This window comes from Pollachius pollachius (assembly GCF_949987615.1).
Source record: "Pollachius pollachius genome assembly, chromosome: 3".
Taxonomy (NCBI): domain Eukaryota; kingdom Metazoa; phylum Chordata; class Actinopteri; order Gadiformes; family Gadidae; genus Pollachius; species Pollachius pollachius.
Genome location: NC_136936.1, coordinates 51,749,685 through 51,770,344, shown reverse-complemented (window position 1 = coordinate 51,770,344; position 20,660 = coordinate 51,749,685). Strand labels below are relative to the sequence as shown.

Below are 20,660 nucleotides of genomic sequence, written 5' to 3'. Positions count from 1 at the left end.
AGGAGAGGAGAGGAGAGGGAAGGAGAGGGGAGGGAAGGAGAGGGGAGGGAAGGAGAGGAGAGGGCAGGGAAGGGAAGGAGAGGAGAGGAGAGGGGAGGGAAGGAGAGGAGAGGGGAAGGGAGGAGAGGAGATGAGAGGGGAGGGAAGGAGAGGAGAGGGGAGGGAAGGAGAGGAGAGGGAAAGGAGAGGAGAGGGGAGGAGAGGGGAGGGGAGGGAAGGAGAGGAGAGGAGAGGGGAGGGAAGGAGAGGAGAGAGGAGGGAAGGAGAGGAGAGGGGAGGAGAGTTACTGTAAAGTAGAGTAAGAGTTAGAGGTATAGTAGAGGAAGAGTTGAGTACAGGCCGATCACATGAGGCTCTCCTGGACAGCTAGTTAGAGCTAGCTGTCCTGTTAGAGCTAGCCGCCGTGTTAGAGCTAGCCGCCGTGTTAGAGCTAGCCGCCGTGTTAGAGCTAGCCGTCCTGTTAGAGCTAGCCGCCGTGTTAGAGCTAGCCGTCCTGTTAGAGCTAGCCGCCGTGTTAGAGCTAGCCGCCGTGTTAGAGCTAGCCGCCGTGTTAGAGCTAGCCGCCGTGTTAGAGCTAGCTGTCGGGTTATTTCAGGACCGGGCGTTCAGCTGGAGGAGGGGCCTCGGGGGAAGGGGAAGTGACATGCCCCTGACTCCTCCTCCTCTGCTGAGAGGAGGAGGAGTCTGCTGGTTTAACAAACCGATCAGTGACGACACCTGACTCCTCCCCGATTAGGGCGGGTATAAACACCTGATCAATGGGGAGGGGAAACGTGAGCCTCATTATTCCCTCCATGCTCCTCTCTGCTGGGCGAGGGGGCGGGGGACAAAGACCCTCTATCTGCAGCACCAGCACTTTACTGCTCCCTGCCCCCCGGTCCCACACACACACACACACACACAGACACACACACACACCCAGCACAGACACACACACACCCAGCACACACACACACACACCCAGCACACACACACACACACACACACACCCAGCACACACACACACACCCAGCACACACACACACACACACACACACCCAGCACACACACACCCAGCACACACACACCTAGCACACACACACACACACCCAGCACACACACACACACCCAGCACACACACACACACACCCAGCACACACACACACACACCCAGCACACACACACCCAGCACACACACACACACACCCAGCACAGACACACACACACCCAGCACACACACACCCAGCACACACACCCAGCACAGACACACACACACCCAGCACACACACACACACACCCAGCACACAGATACACACCCAGCACACACACACCCAGCACACACACCCAGCACAGACACACACACACCCAGCACACACACACACACCCAGCACACACACACCCAGCACACACACACACACACCCAGCACACAGATACACACCCAGCACACACACACACACCCAGCACAGACACACCCAGCACACACACACACACAACCAGCACACAGATACACACCCAGCACACACACACACACCCAGCACAGACACACCCAGCACACAGATACACACCCAGCACACACACACCCAGCACACACACCCAGCACACACACCCAGCACACACACCCAGCACAGACACACACCCAGCACAGACACACACACACCCAGCACAGACACACACACCAAGTACAGACACACACACACACACACACACGCACCAAGCACAGACACACACACACAAACCCAACACACACATACACACATACACCCAGCACAGACACACACACCCAGCACAGACACACACATACACGCACACACACAGTACGCTTATGTTATGAGAGAGAGAGATGGCTGAGACTCATGACCCTGTGTTACCTAGGTTACGGCTGCGACTCATGACCCTGTGTTACCTAGGTTACGGCTGAGACTCATGACCCTGTGTTACCTAGGTTACGGCTGCGACTCATGACCCTGTGTTACCTAGGTTACGGCTGCGACTCATGACCCTGTGTTACCTAGGTTACGGCTGCGACTCATGACCCTGTGTTACCTAGGTTACGGCTGCGACTCATGACCCTGTGTTACCTAGGTTACGGCTGCGACTCATGACCCTGTGTTACCTAGGTTACGGCTGCGACTCATGACCCTGTGTTACCTAGGTTACGGCTGCGACTCATGACCCTGTGTTACCTAGGTTACGGCTGCGACTCATGACCCTGTGTTACCTAGGTTACGGCTGAGACTCATGACCCTGTGTTACCTAGGTTACGGCTTCGTGGACTTCGACAGCCCGGCGGCGGCCCAGCAGGCCGTGGCGGCTCTGAAGAGCAACGGAGTCCAGGCTCAGATGGCGAAGGTGAGAACACACCCCTCTGGTCCTCAGCGTTCCTCAGCGTTCCTCAATGTTCCTCAGCGTTCCTCAATGTTCCTCAGCGTTCCTCAGCCCTACTCAATGTTCCTCAATGTTCCTCAGCTTTCCTCAGCGCTCCTCAATGTTCCTCAACGTTCCTCAGCCCTACTCAATGTTCCTCAATGTTCCTCAGCGTTCCTCAATGTTCCTCAGCCCTACTCAATGTTCCTCAGCCCTACTCAATGTTCCTCAGCCCTACTCAATGTTCCTCAGTGTTCCTCAGTGTTCCTCAGCGTTCCTCAGCGTTCCTCAGCGCTCCTCAATGTTCCTCAACGTTCCTCAACGTTCCTCAGCCCTACTCAATGTTCCTCAGCGTTCCTCAGCGTTCCTCAGCGCTCCTCAATGTTCCTCAACGTTCCTCAGCCCTACTCAATGTTCCTCAATGTTCCTCAGCGTTCCTCAATGTTCCTCAGCCCTACTCAATGTTCCTCAATGTTCCTCAGCGTTCCTCAATGTTCCTCAGCCCTACTCAATGTTCCTCAGCCCTACTCAATGTTCCTCAGCCCTACTCAATGTTCCTCAGTGTTCCTCAGCGTTCCTCAGCGTTCCTCAGCGCTCCTCAATGTTCCTCAACGTTCCTCAACGTTCCTCAGCCCTACTCAATGTTCCTCAGCGTTCCTCAGCGTTCCTCAGCGCTCCTCAATGTTCCTCAACGTTCCTCAGCCCTACTCAATGTTCCTCAATGTTCCTCAGCGTTCCTCAGCGCTCCTCACTGTTCCTCAACGTTCCTCAGCCCTACTCAATGTTCCTCAATGTTCCTCCTCCTCCTCAGCAACAGGAGCAAGACCCCACCAACCTGTACCTGTCCAACCTGCCGCTGAGCGTGGACGAGCAGCAGCTGGAGGCTCTGCTGAAGGCCTTCGGTCTGGTGGTCTCCACCCGTGTGCTGCGGGACTTCTCTGGGGCCAGCAGGGGGGTGGGCTTCGCCAGGTCAGCCCCAACACACACACACACACGCACGTGCAAAAACACAGCACCGCACGCAAACACTTGGGCTACAACCCAAGTAGCCGCTAGGATTAGCAAGTACTTTATTATTATCAGGGGTCTGGCAGCGAAGCTGCTTGGCCCCTGTTATTTCTGTAACGTTTTTTTTTTCCCTCAAATTCTGTAACAGCCATACTGCTGCCTATACCGTAAGTCAAAAACTCTTGAATTTTCAGGTATGGTTACCAATAACCCCCCCTACCCATAAACCCAAATTTGTGGTACTGCAGCCAAAGGTGGCGCTATTGTAGAAAATTATGAATTAGGCTTATTTCTCCTCACCAGATTGACCTGGACTCAAAATTCTTTCAGAATATTAATCTCTAGAATCAGACGCATTTTAAAACCCTGGGTCTTATGCCCTAAAATAATTGCTTTTCCCACAATTTCATATTAAAGCTAAACATGATAAAAAGATTCACAGGCTACAAAAATAATAAGAAATTCCCAAAAATCGCCACATAAAATCTTTAGACCAAGCCTCACAAAAATCATAGAACAGAATTTGTTTTATTTAGTTCCATTTGAGAAATATTGGCCAATAAAGTTGGAGCAGTTAGCCCATTTTTCTTACATGACCATTTTGTTATTGTATAAAAAAACATACGACCATTATGAGGTGGATACCAATACCCTCCACCACCCATAAACCCAAAGTGTGGTTCTGCACCTAAAGGTGGCGCTATTTTAGAAAAAATATGAACTAGCCTTATATCTCCTTACCAGATTGACCTGGACTCAAAATTCTTTCATCATATTAATCTCTAAAATCAGATACATCTTTTTCACCCTGGTCTTCTGCTCTAAAAATGTTTACTTTTCCCACAATTTCAACCCATTTTTCCTATATGACCATTTTGTTATTGTATAACTACCATACGGCTATCATTAGGTGGATACCATTAACAATACAAATTTTCAGATCTGTTCTCTTTTAAGAAAGCCCTTAATTCTCTTGTGAAATGTGTGCTTGGAGGTTTCTGGATGTTGTATGCTTATCAATAGACATTTTCACCATGTGAATGAGGCTTCATGCAGTTCAGGAATGTCAGTGGTTCAACGGGATAATGCGTTGTACTGGTGATCCTTAGGTTGAGAGTTCAAATCCCGATTATAGCATTATGAACAAGCTGAACATGACATTCGGCCATTGCTTTGCAGCTCACCTGAAAGCCGAGGCAGAGTATTGCATTAAGTGGAACATCTTCATCAACATCTTTCCTTCATAATTATTTATATATCTTCCATTAGTGTGTTCTTGACTTTTAATTTTGCTTGGACCCCGTTAATAACAGCTTGCGGTTATATTTATTATTATTCTTCTTATTATTACTAGGATTATTTATTTAAATTCAAATTTTTTACATTTAGGGCATTTAGCAGACGCTTTTATCCAAAGCGACTTACAATAAGTGCATTTGTTACAATAAGTACATTTGTCATAAGAAGTGAAACAATATATCGCTGTCGGTACAGTAAAGACGTTCATAGAACCAAGTGCAAGTATTACAATCGCTAGGCTAACCCATTCCCCGTGTAAATCAATGATAGCAGCTACTGTAGATGCTACACAATTAAGTACCTTGAATAAGTGCAATGTACAAGTGCCAGGACGTACAACATTCAATGTTGTGACTTCGCTGATCGACCTTTGCTTGCTCTTAGCGATGGCGGTACCAGACGTTCAGCTGAGGTAGTTGAGCGGAGTGGTAGTTGAGCGGAGGGATCGAGCTGGGGTGTGTGGCTTTACTAATGCTTGGAGGTAGGCAGGGGCAGTTCCATCGACTGCCTTGTATGCCAGTACCATCATCTTGAATCTGATGCGAGCTACTACAGGGGGTCAGTGGAGGTCTCGGAAGAGGGGGGTTACATGTGAGAACTTTGGTAGGTTGAACACGCGGCGCGCTGCCGCATTCTGGATGCGCTGCAAGGGTTTAATCGCAGATGCAGGGAGTCCAGCCAGGAGCGAGTTGCAGTAACGGCTAAATGATTCCATAATTACACATTATTTCAAATTTTGTGTCATATTCCTCCTCCTGTTCTCGGCAGAAGGAGAGGCCTCCGTTCTCTGCAGTGATTCAATAATGAGGAGTTTTATCATTCCTGCTTCTAGGATGGAATCGAAGGAGAATTGTGAGGCCATCATCGCTCACTTCAACGGGAAGTTCATGAAGACCCCGCCCGGAGTGCCCGGTAGGACCAGCTAGCCTAGCACAATGCTAACAGCTAATGCTCCTAGCGGGACATGCTATGCTACACACGCAGTGGGCCATATGGAGGCTTGAGAACCCGCGGCTAACGCTCCGATGGGGCTGGGAGGGAGGGAGGGAGGGAGAGAGAGAGAGAGAGAGAGAGGGAGAGGGGGAGAGAGAGAGAGGTGTGGCTTCTCTGTAATTGGATTATTAAACTGGAATAGTCTCTGTTGGCCTCATAGCCTTCAGAAAGGTGGATTACTGATGACTGCAGGTGAGGTGTCAGGGAGGGTGCACCCCCCAGGGGCTCAACTAGGGTCTACCCGCAGGCTAGGGAGTGGACCCTAGTGGATCTCCTGGCTAGTAAAGTGACCTAGTGGATCTCCTGGCTAGTAAAGTGACCAGACAGCATCATGCATAAAGAGAGTGATTTCAATATAACCACCATCTCTCTCTCTCTCTCTCTCTCTCTCTCTCTCTCTCTCTCTCTCTCTCTCTCTCTCTCTCTCTCTCTCTCTCTCTCTCTCTCTCTCTCTCTCTCTCTCTCTCTCTCTCTCTCTCTCTCTCTCTCTCTCCCTCTCTCCCCCCCAGCTCCCCTGGAGCCCCTGCTGTGTAAGTTTGCAGACGGAGGCCAGAAGAAGAGGCAGAGCCACAACAAGTTTGTTCCGAGCGGGCGTGGCTGGCTGAGGGAGGGGGAGCGGTTGGTGAGTGAGGGGTCAGAGGTCGCCCCACCCCCATTATGTTTGTGTGGTTTACCGTTGTCATAATGATGGGTGTTGTTCCCTCATGCCCCCCCCCCAGGCTGGGATGACCCTGACCTACGACCCCACAGCGGCCATGCAGAACGGGTAAGGGCGAGCAAGAGCTGAGCGCTGCTAGCCGTTAGCTCCCACAGTAGCCTTGCGTTACTAGCGGTTACCTCCAGCAGTAGCCTAGCGGTGCTAGCGGTTAGCTCCAGCAGTAGCTGCGCGGTGCTAGCGGTTAGCTCCAGCAGTAGCCTAGCAGTGCTAGGGGTTAGCTCCAGCAGTAGCCTAGCGGTGCTAGTGGTTAGCTCCTGCAGTAGCCTAGCGGTGCTAGCGGTCAGCTCCAGCAGTAGCTGCGCGGTGCTAGCGGTTAGCTCCAGCCGTAGCTTAGCAGTAATAGCGGTTAGCTCCATCAGTAGCTTAGCGGTATTAGCAGTTAACTCCAGCAGTAGCTGAGCGGTGCTAGCAGTCGGCTCCAGCAGTAGCCTTGCGGTGCTAGGGGTTAGCTCCAACCAGCTGAGCGGTACTAGCGGTTAGCTCCAGAAGTAGCCTAGCGGTGCTAGCAGTTAGCTCCAGCAGTAGCCTAGCGTTTAGCTCCAGCAGTAGCCTAGTGGTGCTAACGGTTAGCTCCAGCAGTAGCCTAGCTGTTAGCTCCAGCAGTAGCCTAGCGTTGTAAGCGGTTAGCTCTAGCAGTAGCCTAGCGGGGCTAGCGGTTAGCTCCAGCAGTAGCCTAGCGGGGCTAGCGGTTAGCTCCAGCCGTAGCCTAGCGGTGCTCAGTGGTGTGGTTGTGTGTCCAGGTTGTACGCCTCCCCGTACGGGCTGACCAGCAGGATGATGGGCCTGGCTCTCTCTCCGTACGTCTCCCCCGTCTCCCCCTACCAGGTGGGTCAGCACACACCATTCATCAGTGTAACCTCTGGAGGCATGGCCTTTTATGGGCATGAATCCAGAGGCATGGGCGGGCTGTGAGGTGGATGGGCGGGCCGGTGGGCCAATCAGCAGGGCTCCTGACCCTCTGTGTGTTTCAGGTTCAGAGCCCGTGGGGGCAGCACCAGCCCTACATCATGCAGCACCCAGTAAGGACGCCTCCTTCTGCCCCTCCTCCTCCACCCCTCGACTCCCCCTGACTCCTCCTCTCTCCTCCTGACTCCCTCTGACTCCCCATGACCTGACTCCCTCTGACTCCCCCTCACTCCTCTCTCCTCCTGACTCCCCCTGACTCCTCCTGACTCCTCCTGACTCCTCCTCTCTCCTCCTGACTCCCCCTGACTCCCCCTCACTCCTCTCTCCTCCTGACTCCTCCTGACTCCTCCTCCCTTCTCCTAACTCCCCTTCCTCCCCCACGTCCCCCTCCTGACCTGTGACCTCCTCTCCCTCCTGACCTGTGACCTCCTCTCCCTCCTGACCTGTGACCTCCTCTCCCTCCTGACCTGTGACCTCCTCTCCCTCCTGACCTGTGACCTCCTCTCCCTAGGGTGCGGTGCTGTCTCCCTCCATGGAGCCCGCCCTCTCCCTGCAGCCCGCCCCCATGCTCCCGCTCTCCCAGGGGATGGGACACCTGTCACTCAGCAGCACGGGGCCGGTGAGCAGCCGACATGATATCAGTACTGACTAACCCCCCAGTACTGACTGTACTGGGGGGTTAGTCAGTACTGACTGTTCCTGTGTTAGTCTCCTGTTCTTAACTGGTCTCTCTCTGATCCTAACTGGTCTCTCTGTGATCCTAACTGGTCTCTGTGATCCTAACTGGTCTCTGTGATCCTAACTGGTCTCTGTGATCCTAACTGGTCTCTGTGATCCTAACTGGTCTCTGTGATCCTAACTAGTCTCTCTGTGATCCTAACTGGTCTCTCTGTGATCCTAACTGGTCTCTCTGATCCTAACTGGTCTCTCTGATCCTAACTGGTCTCTCTGGTCTCAGTTCCTGGCAGCGGGCGGCAGCCTGCAGGGGGCCTACCTCCCCCCGTACGCCCATATGGGGAGCACAGCACTTCCTGTGGAGGTGAGGGGAGGAAACCAGTACTAACCTGACCGGACTGTTACTGGTACGATGAGTGTTACTGGTACTAATACAGATTGCTACTGGTACTTATACAGTACTGGTACTAATACAGAGTGTTACTTGTACTAATACAGTACTGGTACTAATACAGATTGTTACTGGTACTAATGCAGAGTGTTACTGCTACTAAGACAGAGTGTTACTGCTACTAAGACAGAGTGTTACTGGTACTAATACAGAGTGTTACTGGTACTACTACAGTACTGGTACTACTACAGTACTGGTACTAATACAGAGTGTTGCTGGTACTAAGACAGAGTGTTGCTGGTACTAAGACAGTGTTGCTGGTACTAAGACAGTGTTGCTGGTACTAAGACAGAGTGTTGCTGGTACTTAAGACAGAGTGTTGCTGGTACTAAGACAGAGTGTTGCTGGTACTAAGACAGTGTGTTGCTGGTACTAAGACAGTGTTGCTGGTACTAAGACAGTGTTGCTGGTACTAACATGAAGTCTTCTTCTGTTTCCAGGACAACGGCGCTCAGTCCCAGATGGATCCTGGGAACTGTTCTCCCTACGCCTACCAGCAGAACAAGTAGTGTAGAGGTCACGCACTAGTGCAGAGGTCACGTTCTAGTGCGGAGGTCAGAGGTCACACTAGTGCAGACCGCTAAAGCAATCATGGCTTCCTGAAAAAAGAATGCAAAGGACTCTTCAGGATTTTTTTCACCATTTTGCACAATTTTTGCAATTCATTTCTTTGTGTTTATATTTAGAATACAGTACCCTAATTTTGTTTTAAAGTTTTATTTTGATAAGGACATTTATTTTAAAAAGGATTTCCTCAGGATCAGAGTGTCTGGGCACCAGACCTGGTGAACTGCATCATGGGAAATGTGTATTTTGTTTGTAGTTTTGCGATTTATTTTCCTCCATTTGTTCAACCTCTGCTCAGAAGACTTTGCTCAACTTCCTCTAAGGATGACTTTGGTTTGCTGTGTTTTGCTGGTGAAGAGTTCAATGTGTTCTTCTTTGTAGTGGAAGTGTTTCATTTTCACCACTGATCCTGGAACAGTTTGCCTTAATGGATTCCTCAGCTGCCTTCTGGCTCAGCTGGAGACCTTTTGGATAGATCTCATTGAATGTGTGTAAAGAGGCTCTGTTTCCAGCTCCTTCTAGTTTTAGACAAGATAAGAATGCAATGTATCTCATTGTGCTTTTGAACTGATGTGTATTACAATGATAAGGGTGTTGGGTTGGGAATAGTTTTTTTAACCTTTGCTGAGTCTGTTGTAGAGAGCTGTTCACTGGGGGTGGGGCTCGGGGGCGAGGAGGGTGTTCTTCTGTCTTTTGGTGGATGTCCTGTCATTTGGACCATGTGTGTTTATGTTTTGCTTTGATTTGAAATGCAAACAATTTTACTTCACTAAAGACGAAGTGGACTGAGGGGACATTTGTTTGGAGACCAGGAATCGACTCCCTGGGACTAGACTAGAAGTTTGGACAATGTGCCTTTTTTGTACATTTGCATTTGTATCATGCACGAAGGCTTGGATCCCAGTGCCACATATGACGTCTTCACTACATACAAACAGTTAAACAGGAAAAATGTCCGATAGTTGACCGTAGAGTTCCGATAGTTCAGAACTCTGACCTCACAACGAGTGGCTGGCCGCCGTGGCCCCTGCTGTTTGATTCATCGTTCTGCTCTCTGATCAGATGGGAGCAGGCTCCGCAGCAGCGTCTGTATTCTACCTCAGTTCTTTTGTTCCTCCTCCTGAGGTTTGGTTTAGCAGGTCCAACCCTTCCAGACGCTCCCCTTTTAATCCTTCCCTTCTCAGAACCCTCCCGCGTGATGCTGTAGGGGGGAGTATGTAAGAGGATGTTTTTATCAGATCTGTACAGACTTTGTTTGAAATTCAAGTTTTTTTTAGAGACGAAGCGTGAAAACAGAGAGCCGTGGTACGTCCTGGAGCACCGGCTCCCTGTCCGCCCCGAACATCTCGCAGAACCCAGGAACCGGCCGCAGAACCAGGCGTGGGGCCGGGAGCGGGAGCTGCTCCTAGAGGCGGAGTAACGGGTCGGGGGTGGAGCGAGAGGCGGAGTAACGGGTTGGGGGTGGAGCAAGAGGCGGAGTAACGGGTTGGGGGTGGAGCTAGAGGCGGAGTAACGGGTCGGGGGTGGAGCTAGAGGCGGAGTAACGGGTCGGGGGTGGAGCTAGAGGCGGAGTAACGGGTCGGGGGTGGAGTGGTTTGGAGACCATGAGGGACTGAATGAAAAGTACTCCTCTCAGTAACCACCATGTCATTAAGTTATATTAAAGTAATAATTTATGAAGAGTTTTGTACAGTCCGTTTGAGGAATTAAAAGAGATTCATAGAAATATCTATACGAAAGCTATTTGTTTTAATGTGCCACTAATTTGCCAGTGGTCACTTGTTTGGTCTCCAATGGGTCGTTCCTCAAGCCAAAGACTTTATGCTGGATGATACCTTAGCTTTACCTTCTGTCCATTTGTTTGATAAAAACTTTGTAATAAAAACATGAAAGCGTCCAGCGTGTGAATGTTCACGGTTCGTCTCCAGACCTTCTTGCTCTAACATAACCATGGGTGCTGCTGTAGAGGGTGATGTTATCCAACCGGCCGTTCATCATACTGACAGCATGTACCAGTGGACAGTACCAGTGGACATTGGTACCAGTGGACAGTACCAGTGGTACCGCTGGGCAGTGGTAGTACCAGTGGTACCAGTAGACAGTACCAGTGGGTAGTGGTACCAGTGGACAATAGCAGTGGTACCAGTGGACAGTAGCAGTGGTACCAGTAGACAGTGGACAGTAGCAGTGGTACCAGTGGACAGTAGCAGTGGTATCAGTGGACAGTAGCAGTGGTACCAGTAGACAGTGGACAGTAGCAGTGGTACCAGTGAACAGTAGCAGTGGTACCAGTAGACAGTAGCAGTGGTACCAGTGGACAGTAGCAGTGGTACCAGTAGACAGTGGTAGTGGTACCAGTAGACAGTAGCAGTGGTACCAGTAGACAGTGGGAGTGGACAGTGGTACCAGTGGACAGTAGCAGTGGTACCAGTACACAGTAGCAGTGGTACCAGTAGACAGTGGTAGTGGTACCAGTACACAGTAGCAGTGGTACCAGTGAACAGCAGTGGTACCAGTAGACATTGGTAGTGGTACCAGTACACAGTAGCAGTGGTACCAGTGAACAGTAGCAGTGGTACCAGTGGACAGGTGTCCTCCTTGACACAGGAAGGCGGTGTCAATATGGTCACATAGTACCTCACCTTCCTTATACCTTAACACCTTAACAATCTGACGCACAGTGGGGTGTCCCAACTCCTCATGTCCTCATCAGACGAGAGCCTCTAACCAGTGGTCCACTGGTTCTGCTGATACCTGCTCTCAGAAAACACAGTTCAGTCCATTCAACAATACGCTGACACACGGCCTCAATCGGTGGTCCCCAGTAGGAACACTCCTACTGGGGAAAGAGAGGGTGAGGGTGGGGGGGTGGAGAGGGTGAGGGGGTGAGGGTGAGGGGGTGAGGGTGAGGGTGAGAGGGTGAGGGGGTGAGGGTGAGGGTGAGGGGGTGAGGGTGAGGGTGGAGAGGGTGAGGGGGTGAGGGTGAGGGTGGAGAGGGTGAGGGGGTGAGGGTGAGGGGGTGAGGGTGGGGGGGTGAGGGTGAGGGGGTGAGGGTGGAGAGGGTGAGGGGGTGAGGGTGAGAGGGTGAGGGGGTGAGGGTCGAGAGGGTGAGAGGGTGAGGGTGAGGGGGTGAGGGTTGAGAGGGTGAGGGGGTGAGGGGGTGAGGGTGGAGAGGGTGAGGGTGGAGAGGGTGAGGGTGGGGGGGTGAGAGTGAGGGGGTGAGGGTGAGGGTGGGGGTGGGGGGGTGAGAGTGAGGGGGTGAGGGTGAGGGTGGGGGGGTGGAGAGGGTGAGGGTGGGGGGGTGAGGGGGTGAGGGTGAGGGTGGAGAGGATGAGGGGCTGAGGGTGAGGGGGTGAGGGTGGGGGGGTGAGGGGGTGAGGGTGAGGGTGGAGAGGTTGAGGGTGGGGGGGTGAGGGGGTGAGGGTGAGGGGGTGAGGGTGGAGAGGGTGAGGGGCTGAGGGTGAGGGGGTGAGGGGGTGAGGGTGAGGGTGGAGAGGTTGAGGGGGTGAGGGTGAGGGGGTGAGGGTTTGGTTTGCCCTCCCAGACAGAAACAGACGAGGGTCAGAGTTCTGAATCTATTCCTGGCGGACCCTAACCCTGAACCGTGATGATAATCATTTCAACCAGCCTGGCTGTAGTCCTCCGCGGGGTTCTGGACCAGACCTCAGCGGGGTTCTGGACCAGACCTCAGTGGGGTTCTGGACCAGACCTCCGTGGGGTTCTGGACCAGACCTCAGTGGGGTTCTGGACCAGACCTCCGTGGGGTTCTGGACCAGACCTCCGCGGGGTTCTGGACCAGACCTCAGTGGGGTTCTGGACCAGACCTCAGTGGGGTTCTGGACCAGACCTCAGTGGGGTTCTGGACCAGACCTCCGCGGGGTTCTGGACCAGACCTCCGCGGGGTTCTGGACCAGACCTCCGTGGGGCTCTAGGGACCAGATTAAAATTTTATTTGGAGGATAAACAAAGAAGAAGTCCCATTACTCAACACTGATAGGCCTACTTCAAGACTTAACTATAGACTTGTCACGTATTCATTTCTTATCAAACTTGAATTACAGATGTATGTATGGGTTCATATATATATATACATATATATATATATATATATATATATATATATATATATGTGCTATATAAATACTCCTCGTTTGGAGAAATATTCTTTATAGGGGCGGGGCTTAGTGCACGTCGTGACGTCATGACGTCAACGCAACGATTTAACGCACACACCAAAGTTCAGAGTGTAGTTGGACATGGAGTCGTTACGCAGACCCCGACCTTCTCTCTCAGCGCTCAGCGTTCTTTTAGTGTTGTTGGTTAACGTGCAGCTGTCTTCAGCGGGAGGTGAGTTAACGTTCCTTAATGTTCTTTGGTGTTCCTTAATGTTCCCTAACGTTTCTTAATGTTCCTTAGTGTTCCATAACGTTCCATAACTTTCCTTAATGTTCCTTAGTGTTCCATAACGTTCCTTAGTGTTCCATAACGTTCCTTAATGTTCCATAACGTTCCTTAATGTTCCTGTGTTGTTCCAGACCAGCATGACGTCTGTTGCTATAGCAGGAAGCAGCTTTAGAACTGCGACGTTATTATCTGAGGACTTCACGCCCACACGTTCTCTCTTAACCTTAAGTGCACATCTTGACCAGCCGTGAGAGCAAAATAGTTTTGCAGGACTACAGGACTACAGTGCTGCAGTACTACAGGACTACAGTCGTACAGGCCTGCAGAACTGTAGGACTGTAGGCAGGGCCGGATTATCCATAAGGGCACTTGGGCCCGTGCCCAGGGCCACCTACCATTGACAACCAGTGGGGGGGGCACCGTGAAGAAAAAAATAACATTTTTTAATATTATTCACTTGAAATTGTTAAAAGACCATACATTACTCGTTTATGAATATTAATTGAATAATAATAAATAAATCAAGATGACCACTATCACTCCCCCTCCCCAATCTGTCAGAATTGAATTGGTCCACAAGTGCGCGCAAATGCACAAACGCTCAACTTGATAAATAGGAGATACGAGATCTACCAAGCCATTTAGAAAGCCGTAGCATAGCCACAATTTATTGTGCACCTATATAGGACACTGTTTTCTGACACAAAGATAAAGTTTTAACAATAATAATACATTTATTGAAGTAAATGTGCATGGTGCAAAGAATAAGTATAAGTAGGTCTAGGACTGGCCTGTAACAACACAACAGGCAGAAAAACAACCCAAATAATACAATGCCTAATTCAAGTGGTATCTCTACCTTAGTGGGACACCTGGCACTGAGAGGAGGATGCTAGTCTCTCATGGTCCGGGCAGTAGGAGGTGAGTGCCAGCCGTAAGCAGGCTGCCAGGTCATCAGTCATGGTGGATCTGTATTTTGACTCGATGATTTTCATATGTGAAAAGGCAGAATCACACAAATATGTTGATCCAAAAAGTGCAGTCAAATTCTGTGCAGTTTGTCTGAGGTTGGGGTACTTGTTTTTCTTTAGTCGATTCCAGAATTGGACCTTCATATCAGGTGTTGCTCTGGATTTCAGCTCAATGTCATTTTGCAGTGTCAGGATCTCATTCTCAATAGTACAGCTATCCAGGTTGAAGAGTGATGCCACTTTTGACGTTATACAATCCACATCTATATTTTCACCAAATGGAAAACAGAGACAGGTTCAATGGATGCAAAGTCAGTAAAGCGCCTGTCAAATTCTGAGAAGATGCCCTGCACTTGACCCTCATAACATGCAATCTCAAACTCTGCACAGTCTTTGCCCTGACGCTTAAGTTCTATGTCCATGTGTGGAAAGTTCCGCAGATCACACTGTTGCAACCTGCTTGATAGCAGGTTTAACTTGCGTTTAAACTTGTTCACGGAACTGATCATATTGATGATGTGTTTCTCCTTACCCTGCAGCTCTAGATTGAAGTGATTGAAAAATCCAAGAGCCACTGTCTGTCTTCTAGCTATCCATATTCAGCATGGTTTGAACGTTTCAAAAATTCTTTAATTTTGGGCAACAATTCAGAAAATCGTTCCCGAATTATACCTTTGCACAGCCACCTACGTCTGTGTGCAGCAGCAGATCTGTGTTCTGCACCGCACGTGTCTCCTCCAGCTGCGCACGGAATAATCGCCTCTGCAGACTCCTGGTAGAACTGAACAGGCATTCTTGTTCGCCACATCTATCACTACTTTCATATTTAGAATCTTCCCGCACAACCCTTGCTGGGGAATTAAACAATGGTAATTCAGGAAATCCGGGAAAGATTCACACTGTTTGCACAATCCAATGAAGCCAGCAGTATGTCCAACCATTGCTGGAGCCCCGTCGGTTGTAATGGAGACGAGTTTGAAGAGGGGCAACTGGCCCTTATTAACCAATTCCATAAAACCTGAAAAATATCTGTGCCTCTTGTGTACCCTATCAAAGGCGAAATGGTCAGAAGCTCCTCTTCACACTTAATCCGTCAAAAACCATTCTAACGAAAACGCATCGCTGAGCCACATCCACAACAACTGTGGATTCTTCAAATTGGAGAGAAAAACACTCACGTGTCAATATCATTCCTCCATTGCTGTTCAACATCCTCCGCCATTCCCTCGCATGGACATGTAACAGAATTTCTTCATAAGTGCACGTCCTGAATAGCAGACACAATCTCCTTTTCTATTTTTAAAATCGGCAAAGAGCCCATCTGCAGCTTCCACGACGTTCTGTCACAGTTCCACCATCCATGAAAGACTTCCTTCGTTTTGCAAGAACACGACTCACACGATAAGATGCTATGGTTGCAGCCTTACTCTTGCTGTTGGGCCTTGTAAAAACGGACTGTTGTGCTGCTAGCTGACTTTTCAATTCCTGGACTTTTTGGGCGCGCACAGAGGGGATTTAGCTGGGAAGTTTGTATTGTAGCTCTTGTGGACCGTCTTGCAGTGCCGCTCCAAATTCCCTTTCTTTGGTTAAGCCACGTTTGCATTGCAGATAAGACAGATGGTCTTTGCATTTGAATACACGAAAAATAATCCTCCTCCACTCGAATGAACGAATGAAAATGGTATGTTTTAGATTTTTTAACTTCTGCCATTGTAGTAGTTGTCCACTCGCTCTAGTGTAGCTTCTCGCGCCCTTTCCAGTCCTTAGTTACAACCTAGCAACCATACCTTAATTGCCCCCTGGGGATAAATAAAGTTTTCTTGAATCTTGAATCACCCCACATGCGCAGATAGAAAGGGCGCGTGATATATTTCTTCCCCATTTTGCCTGATATAGCCTGTATTGTACAAATATAGGCTACACACTGTTTCATGTGACCGGCAGATCATTGTGCCTATTTAAGATATTTTAACTTGGAAGTTTTTATATATTTTACATAACAGTAGTAGGCTAGGCCTAGGCTACACACAACTAATTGAGTGACACAACATTTCTCTTGATCGACTCCAACTCAGCCCGCGATCGACTGGTAGATCGCGATTTACTGGTTGGGTACACCTGCTTCAGCCAATGCAGAAGGTCTTTTGGAGTCACAGCGTTCTTATGTGGCATCGCAGAGGGATCAGTGTGGGAAATGCCGTTTGAGATATTGAAGGAGTTACTGGCCTATATGAGGAGGAGAGCAAAAGGGGCAAAAAACAAAAATTGATTTTGACGTTTTGAATAGAGTGTTGTGCTTTTTGAATTGAGACATTTTAATATATTGTTCACTGATCATATGCCTACATGTATGTAGTTGAACAAGTTAGTAAATTACATTTGAGAAATCCCATTGCTTATGGCTGATATTTTTGGCAGGGGGAGAGCATGTGTGTGTGTGTGTGTGTGGGGGGGTAATACGGGCCTGACTGTAGGCCTACCCAGTCCCAGTCCCAGTCCCAGTCCCAGTCCCTGTCCCAGTCCCCGAGAGGTGATCCTCTCACGGGGTCAGAGTTCACCTGGTAGGGTTAGGGTGGGGGTCAGAGTTCACCTGGTAGGGTTAGGGTGGGGGTCAGAGTTCACCTGGTGGGGTTAGGGTGGGGTTGACCCTGTCCTGGTGGGGTTAGGGTGGGGTTGACCCTGTCCTGGTGGGGTTAGGGTGGGTTGACCCTGTCCTGGTGGGGTTAGGGTGGGGTTGACCCTGTCCTGGTGGGGTTAGGGTGGGGTTGACCCTGTCCTGATGGGGTTAGGGTGGGGTTGACCCTGTGCTGTGTCCTCAGAATGCCCTGGAGACGGCCGTACCTGGGTGCCCTACGGCAGGAGCTGCTACCACTTCGTCCACGGAGAGGAGGACCGGCTGAAGAGCTACTCCTTCCAACGGGCCCAGTCCTTGTGTCAGGGCTTCGGTCAGTACGGCTCCGTCTTCAGGGGTGGATTTAGGAAGTCTTCCCCCCTGTGGTGACGTGGGATCGGGTTTTGATTATGTGGATCTGAATGTTTCAGAGCTGGTGATGATCCAGAGCCAAGAGGAGAATGAGTTCATCCTTAAGTACAGTCCGGAGGTTTGGAAGGGCAACACCAACGTATGGCTGGGCATGTATTACGACACCAGCAGTGAGTACTACACAATAATAATAATGCACAATCATAAAAAACAATACACAACCAATTGGGGTTTTAATATACAAGCCGAAGTGTGTTCAACAAGCCTCACATTCTACCTTTTAAAGAAGTGTTTCCCTTTGTTTTAATCTCCAAGGTTTATCTGATTTTGCACGGACAAATCATTTTAAATGTTTCCTCCATGAGCATCTCTCCGATGGAAAAACCTTGTGTGATAGGAGACCACGAGGAGGTCTTCTTCTCCTGGCTCACCCTGTCTGCTGCTCGGTTCTCAGGTGAACGGATGAGGTGGTTCGGGGGGCAGAACTCCAGCTACGCTAACTGGGAGCGCGGCTCGGACGAGCCCTCAGACCTGGTTCCCGTGGAAACGTGCGTAGCGCTGCACACCAGCACAGGCCAGTGGGAGAAGGTCAGCTGTGTGGACGAGGTGGAGAACGGGGTCGTCTGTGAGACCAGCCAGAGTGAGTCCTACCACGCCATGTTAGTCTGGGTCATGTTAGTCTGGGTCATGTTAGTCTGGGTCCTGTTAGTCTGGGTCCTGTTAGTCTGGGTCCTGTTAGTCTGGGTCCTGTTAGTCTGGGTCCTGTTAGTCTGGGTCCTGTTAGTCTGGGTCCTGTTAGTCTGGGTCATGTTAGTCTGGGTCATGTTAGTCTGGGTCATGTTAGTCTGGGTCATGTTAGTCTGGGTCATGTTAGTCTGGGTCCTGTTAGTCTGGGTCCTGTTAGTCTGGGTCATGTTAGTCTGGGGGTCATGTTAGTCTGGGTCATGTTAGTCTGGGTCATGTTAGTCTGGGTCCTGTTAGTCTGGGTCCTGTTAGTCTGGGGGTCATGTTAGTCTGGGGGTCATGTTAGTCTGGGTCATGTTAGTCTGGGTCATGTTAGTCTGGGGGTCATGTTAGTCTGGGTCATGTTAGTCTGGGGGTCATGTTAGTCTGGGGGTCATGTTAGTCTGGGTCATGTTAGTCTGGGTCATGTTAGTCTGGGGGTCATGTTAGTCTGGGTCATGTTAGTCTGGGGGTCATGTTAGTCTGGGTCATGTTAGTCTGGGTCATGTTAGTCTGGGTCATGTTAGTCTGGGTCCTGTTAGTCTGGGTCCTGTTAGTCTGGGGGTCCTGTTAGTCTGGGGGTCATGTTAGTCTGGGGGTCATGTTAGTCTGGGTCCTGTTAGTCTGGGGGTCATGTTAGTCTGGGGGTCATGTTAGTCTGGGGGTCATGTTAGTCTGGGTCCTGTTAGTCTGGGGGTCATGTTAGTCTGGGGGTCATGTTAGTCTGGGTCCTGTTAGTCTGGGTCATGTTAGTCTGGGGGTCATGTTAGTCTGGGGTCATGTTAGTCTGGGTCAGGGTTAGTAGGGTTCTGGGTCGTACCACCCATCAGAGTGATAGGGGTTCCTTCACACTAAACCAATGTTGTCTGTTGTGAACGACCCAATACCTGCTAAACCTAAATGTGTTTCTCTCTCTCCAGAGGAGCTGACCCCAGGCCGACAGAGTGAGTACCCCTCACTCCTTTACTCTGACATGTTGTTTCATAGCGGGGGTCAAATCTCCTAACCTTTATGCCTCCTTTCCTTAACCTTTGTGGAAAACGTCATCGGGTCAAGGACAGATGAAAAGGGGCTTCCTTTCGAACATAGGAGAAGACAGCACTGTTTAAAATTAGTCCACTCCACTTTTCCTAACCGACGTCATGGCGCGACGGCGAGTATTGCTAACCCATAGAGTCTCTAGAGTGAAACTAAAATTTTCCGAAGATAGACTACAACAAGTGCTCTTTCGATCCATGTGTTCTTGTCGTATTGGTTTCAAACAGGTTGTCGCCAACAGTGAGAATCACTGAGGTCAGACTTGGCCAACGGGAATATTTTAGGCCACTTGAATCCCAATTCACATGTGAAAAAGGGGCTAATCTTATGTTGATGTTGACATTAACTACCCCCAGTAGTCCTTCTTAAATATGAGGTTGGCTTTTTATTTTCTTATGGCGTAAATGATGGGCTACAAAAATAACTTATGATGTTGGTCTTTTATGAGTTCTTTATTATCTTTAGGGTTTTTTAAGTATTATAAATTTTCTTTTCTTCTCTTCTTCTGCTTTAACGCGTCTCACATGCGCCTTCGCATAGAGTCAGTAAACTTTGTCGGTGGCCTGTTGCTTTATATATTGCCGCCGCAAAGGATTATGGGATACAAATGTCTCCTTTCCTTTCGTAAAGGTGCTAAAGGAGGGTTAAAGGATGCTTCGAGGCACCTTTCTTAAGCATTTGTAGAATTCAAACCACCTTTCCTCCAAGTACTTCCGGGTCATCTCGTTAGGAAAGGAAATTCAAGTACTCTGGTTCATCTTGTTAGGAAAGGAAATTCTCGATGCAAAGAAGAGAATCCGTAGAGTCCCTTACTCTACTTCCTGTACTTGCTTAACTTGGTATGTTTCTTCTTCCTGGACCTCCTTCTCTACTTCCTGTTCTCACCTCTCTACTTCCTGTGTTTGCTCCTCCCCCAGAGCCCAGCATGGCGCTGACTGTGCTGGTGGTGCTGAGTGTGGTGGTCGTCATGGCGATCTCCACCATCATCTGGTTCCTGCAGCAGAGGCGTCGCCCCGGCGCCGCGCTCTTCACGCCCTTCGAGTACCACCCAACGTCGGGGGGGCCGTACCACGACCGCTCAGGCCTGGTGGAGGCCGAGGAGACGCCCTGACGGAGGCGCCCTGACGGAGGAGCTGAGTCCGGACCCTTAACCTCCAGAGGTGGAGGTTTTAGAGAGGTGGAGGTTTTGAGGGGGCAGAACGTTGTGAGTCATGTGGAGGTCATGACGAGGTCATGAGGTGGTCATGTTGAGGTCGTGGCGTCCACTAAGTGATGACGATGGACCTTCACACGGCATCCAGCAGGGGGGAGACGAGGGGGAGACGAGGGGGAGACGAGGGGGAGACGAGGGGGGAGACGAGGGGGGAGACGAGGGGGGAGACGGGGGGGGAGACGAGGGGGGAGACGAGGGGGGAGACGGGAGGTCGGACTTTGAAAGGTTTGTTTCTAAACATTAATCAATCAGGTGTTTTGTCAAAGACACAATTAAGATTAACTGAAATGTATGCATAATGATGTGATTATGTTTGTATAATTGTGTGAAATGTTAGTTTTATAACTGTTCTATGCTATTCAGTAGC

General features: G+C 50.1%; 2 protein-coding genes across 5 annotated transcripts in view; both read left to right on the top strand.

Moving 5' to 3' along the window:
* Positions 1-10,464, top strand: part of rbms1b (RNA binding motif, single stranded interacting protein 1b) — an 18,035-nt gene extending 7,571 nt beyond the window's left edge. Inside the window, exons 4-13 of one of the 3 annotated variants that reach the window (XM_079733699.1) lie at positions 2,238-2,329; positions 3,156-3,313; positions 5,484-5,563; positions 6,154-6,266; positions 6,364-6,410; positions 7,103-7,187; positions 7,334-7,381; positions 7,780-7,887; positions 8,227-8,307; positions 8,835-10,464. In XM_079733699.1, coding sequence (XP_079589825.1) covers positions 2,238-2,329; positions 3,156-3,313; positions 5,484-5,563; positions 6,154-6,266; positions 6,364-6,410; positions 7,103-7,187; positions 7,334-7,381; positions 7,780-7,887; positions 8,227-8,307; positions 8,835-8,903 — 881 coding nt within the window. In that variant the 3' untranslated portion in view covers positions 8,904-10,464. Of the gene's footprint in view, positions 1-2,237; positions 2,330-3,155; positions 3,314-5,483; positions 5,564-6,153; positions 6,267-6,363; positions 6,411-7,102; positions 7,188-7,333; positions 7,382-7,779; positions 7,888-8,226; positions 8,351-8,834 lie in introns of all 3 variants that reach the window. The other 2 variants (XM_079733700.1, XM_079733701.1) reach the window with 2 other exon arrangements.
* A 2,703-nt stretch (positions 10,465-13,167) lies between these two features.
* LOC307072406 (CD302 antigen-like) lies at positions 13,168-20,390 on the top strand. 2 transcript variants are annotated; one of them, XM_079731694.1, is made up of 7 exons: positions 13,222-13,308; positions 14,230-14,286; positions 17,156-17,281; positions 17,379-17,489; positions 17,774-17,959; positions 18,963-18,986; positions 19,998-20,390. In XM_079731694.1, exons 2-7 carry the CDS (start codon positions 14,268-14,270, stop codon positions 20,189-20,191), a joined length of 660 nt encoding a protein of 219 aa, XP_079587820.1. In that variant the 5' UTR covers positions 13,222-13,308; positions 14,230-14,267; the 3' UTR covers positions 20,192-20,390. The 2 variants fall into 2 exon arrangements, with proteins under 2 accessions (XP_079587819.1, XP_079587820.1); XM_079731693.1 differs by lacking the exon at positions 14,230-14,286 and having other exon boundaries at positions 13,168-13,308.
* The last annotated feature ends 270 nt before the right edge of the window (positions 20,391-20,660 follow it).

Excerpts from the sequence above, each read along its gene's own strand:
- LOC307072406 (XM_079731693.1), top strand. The coding sequence starts at position 13,218 with ATGGAGTCGTTACGCAGACCCCGACCTTCTCTCTCAGCGCTCAGCGTT. Across the intron at positions 17,282-17,378 it reads GTCCTTGTGTCAGGGCTTCG|AGCTGGTGATGATCCAGAGC; the intron begins GTCAGTACGGCT and ends TGAATGTTTCAG. Across the intron at positions 18,987-19,997 it reads GCTGACCCCAGGCCGACAGA|AGCCCAGCATGGCGCTGACT; the intron begins GTGAGTACCCCT and ends CTCCTCCCCCAG.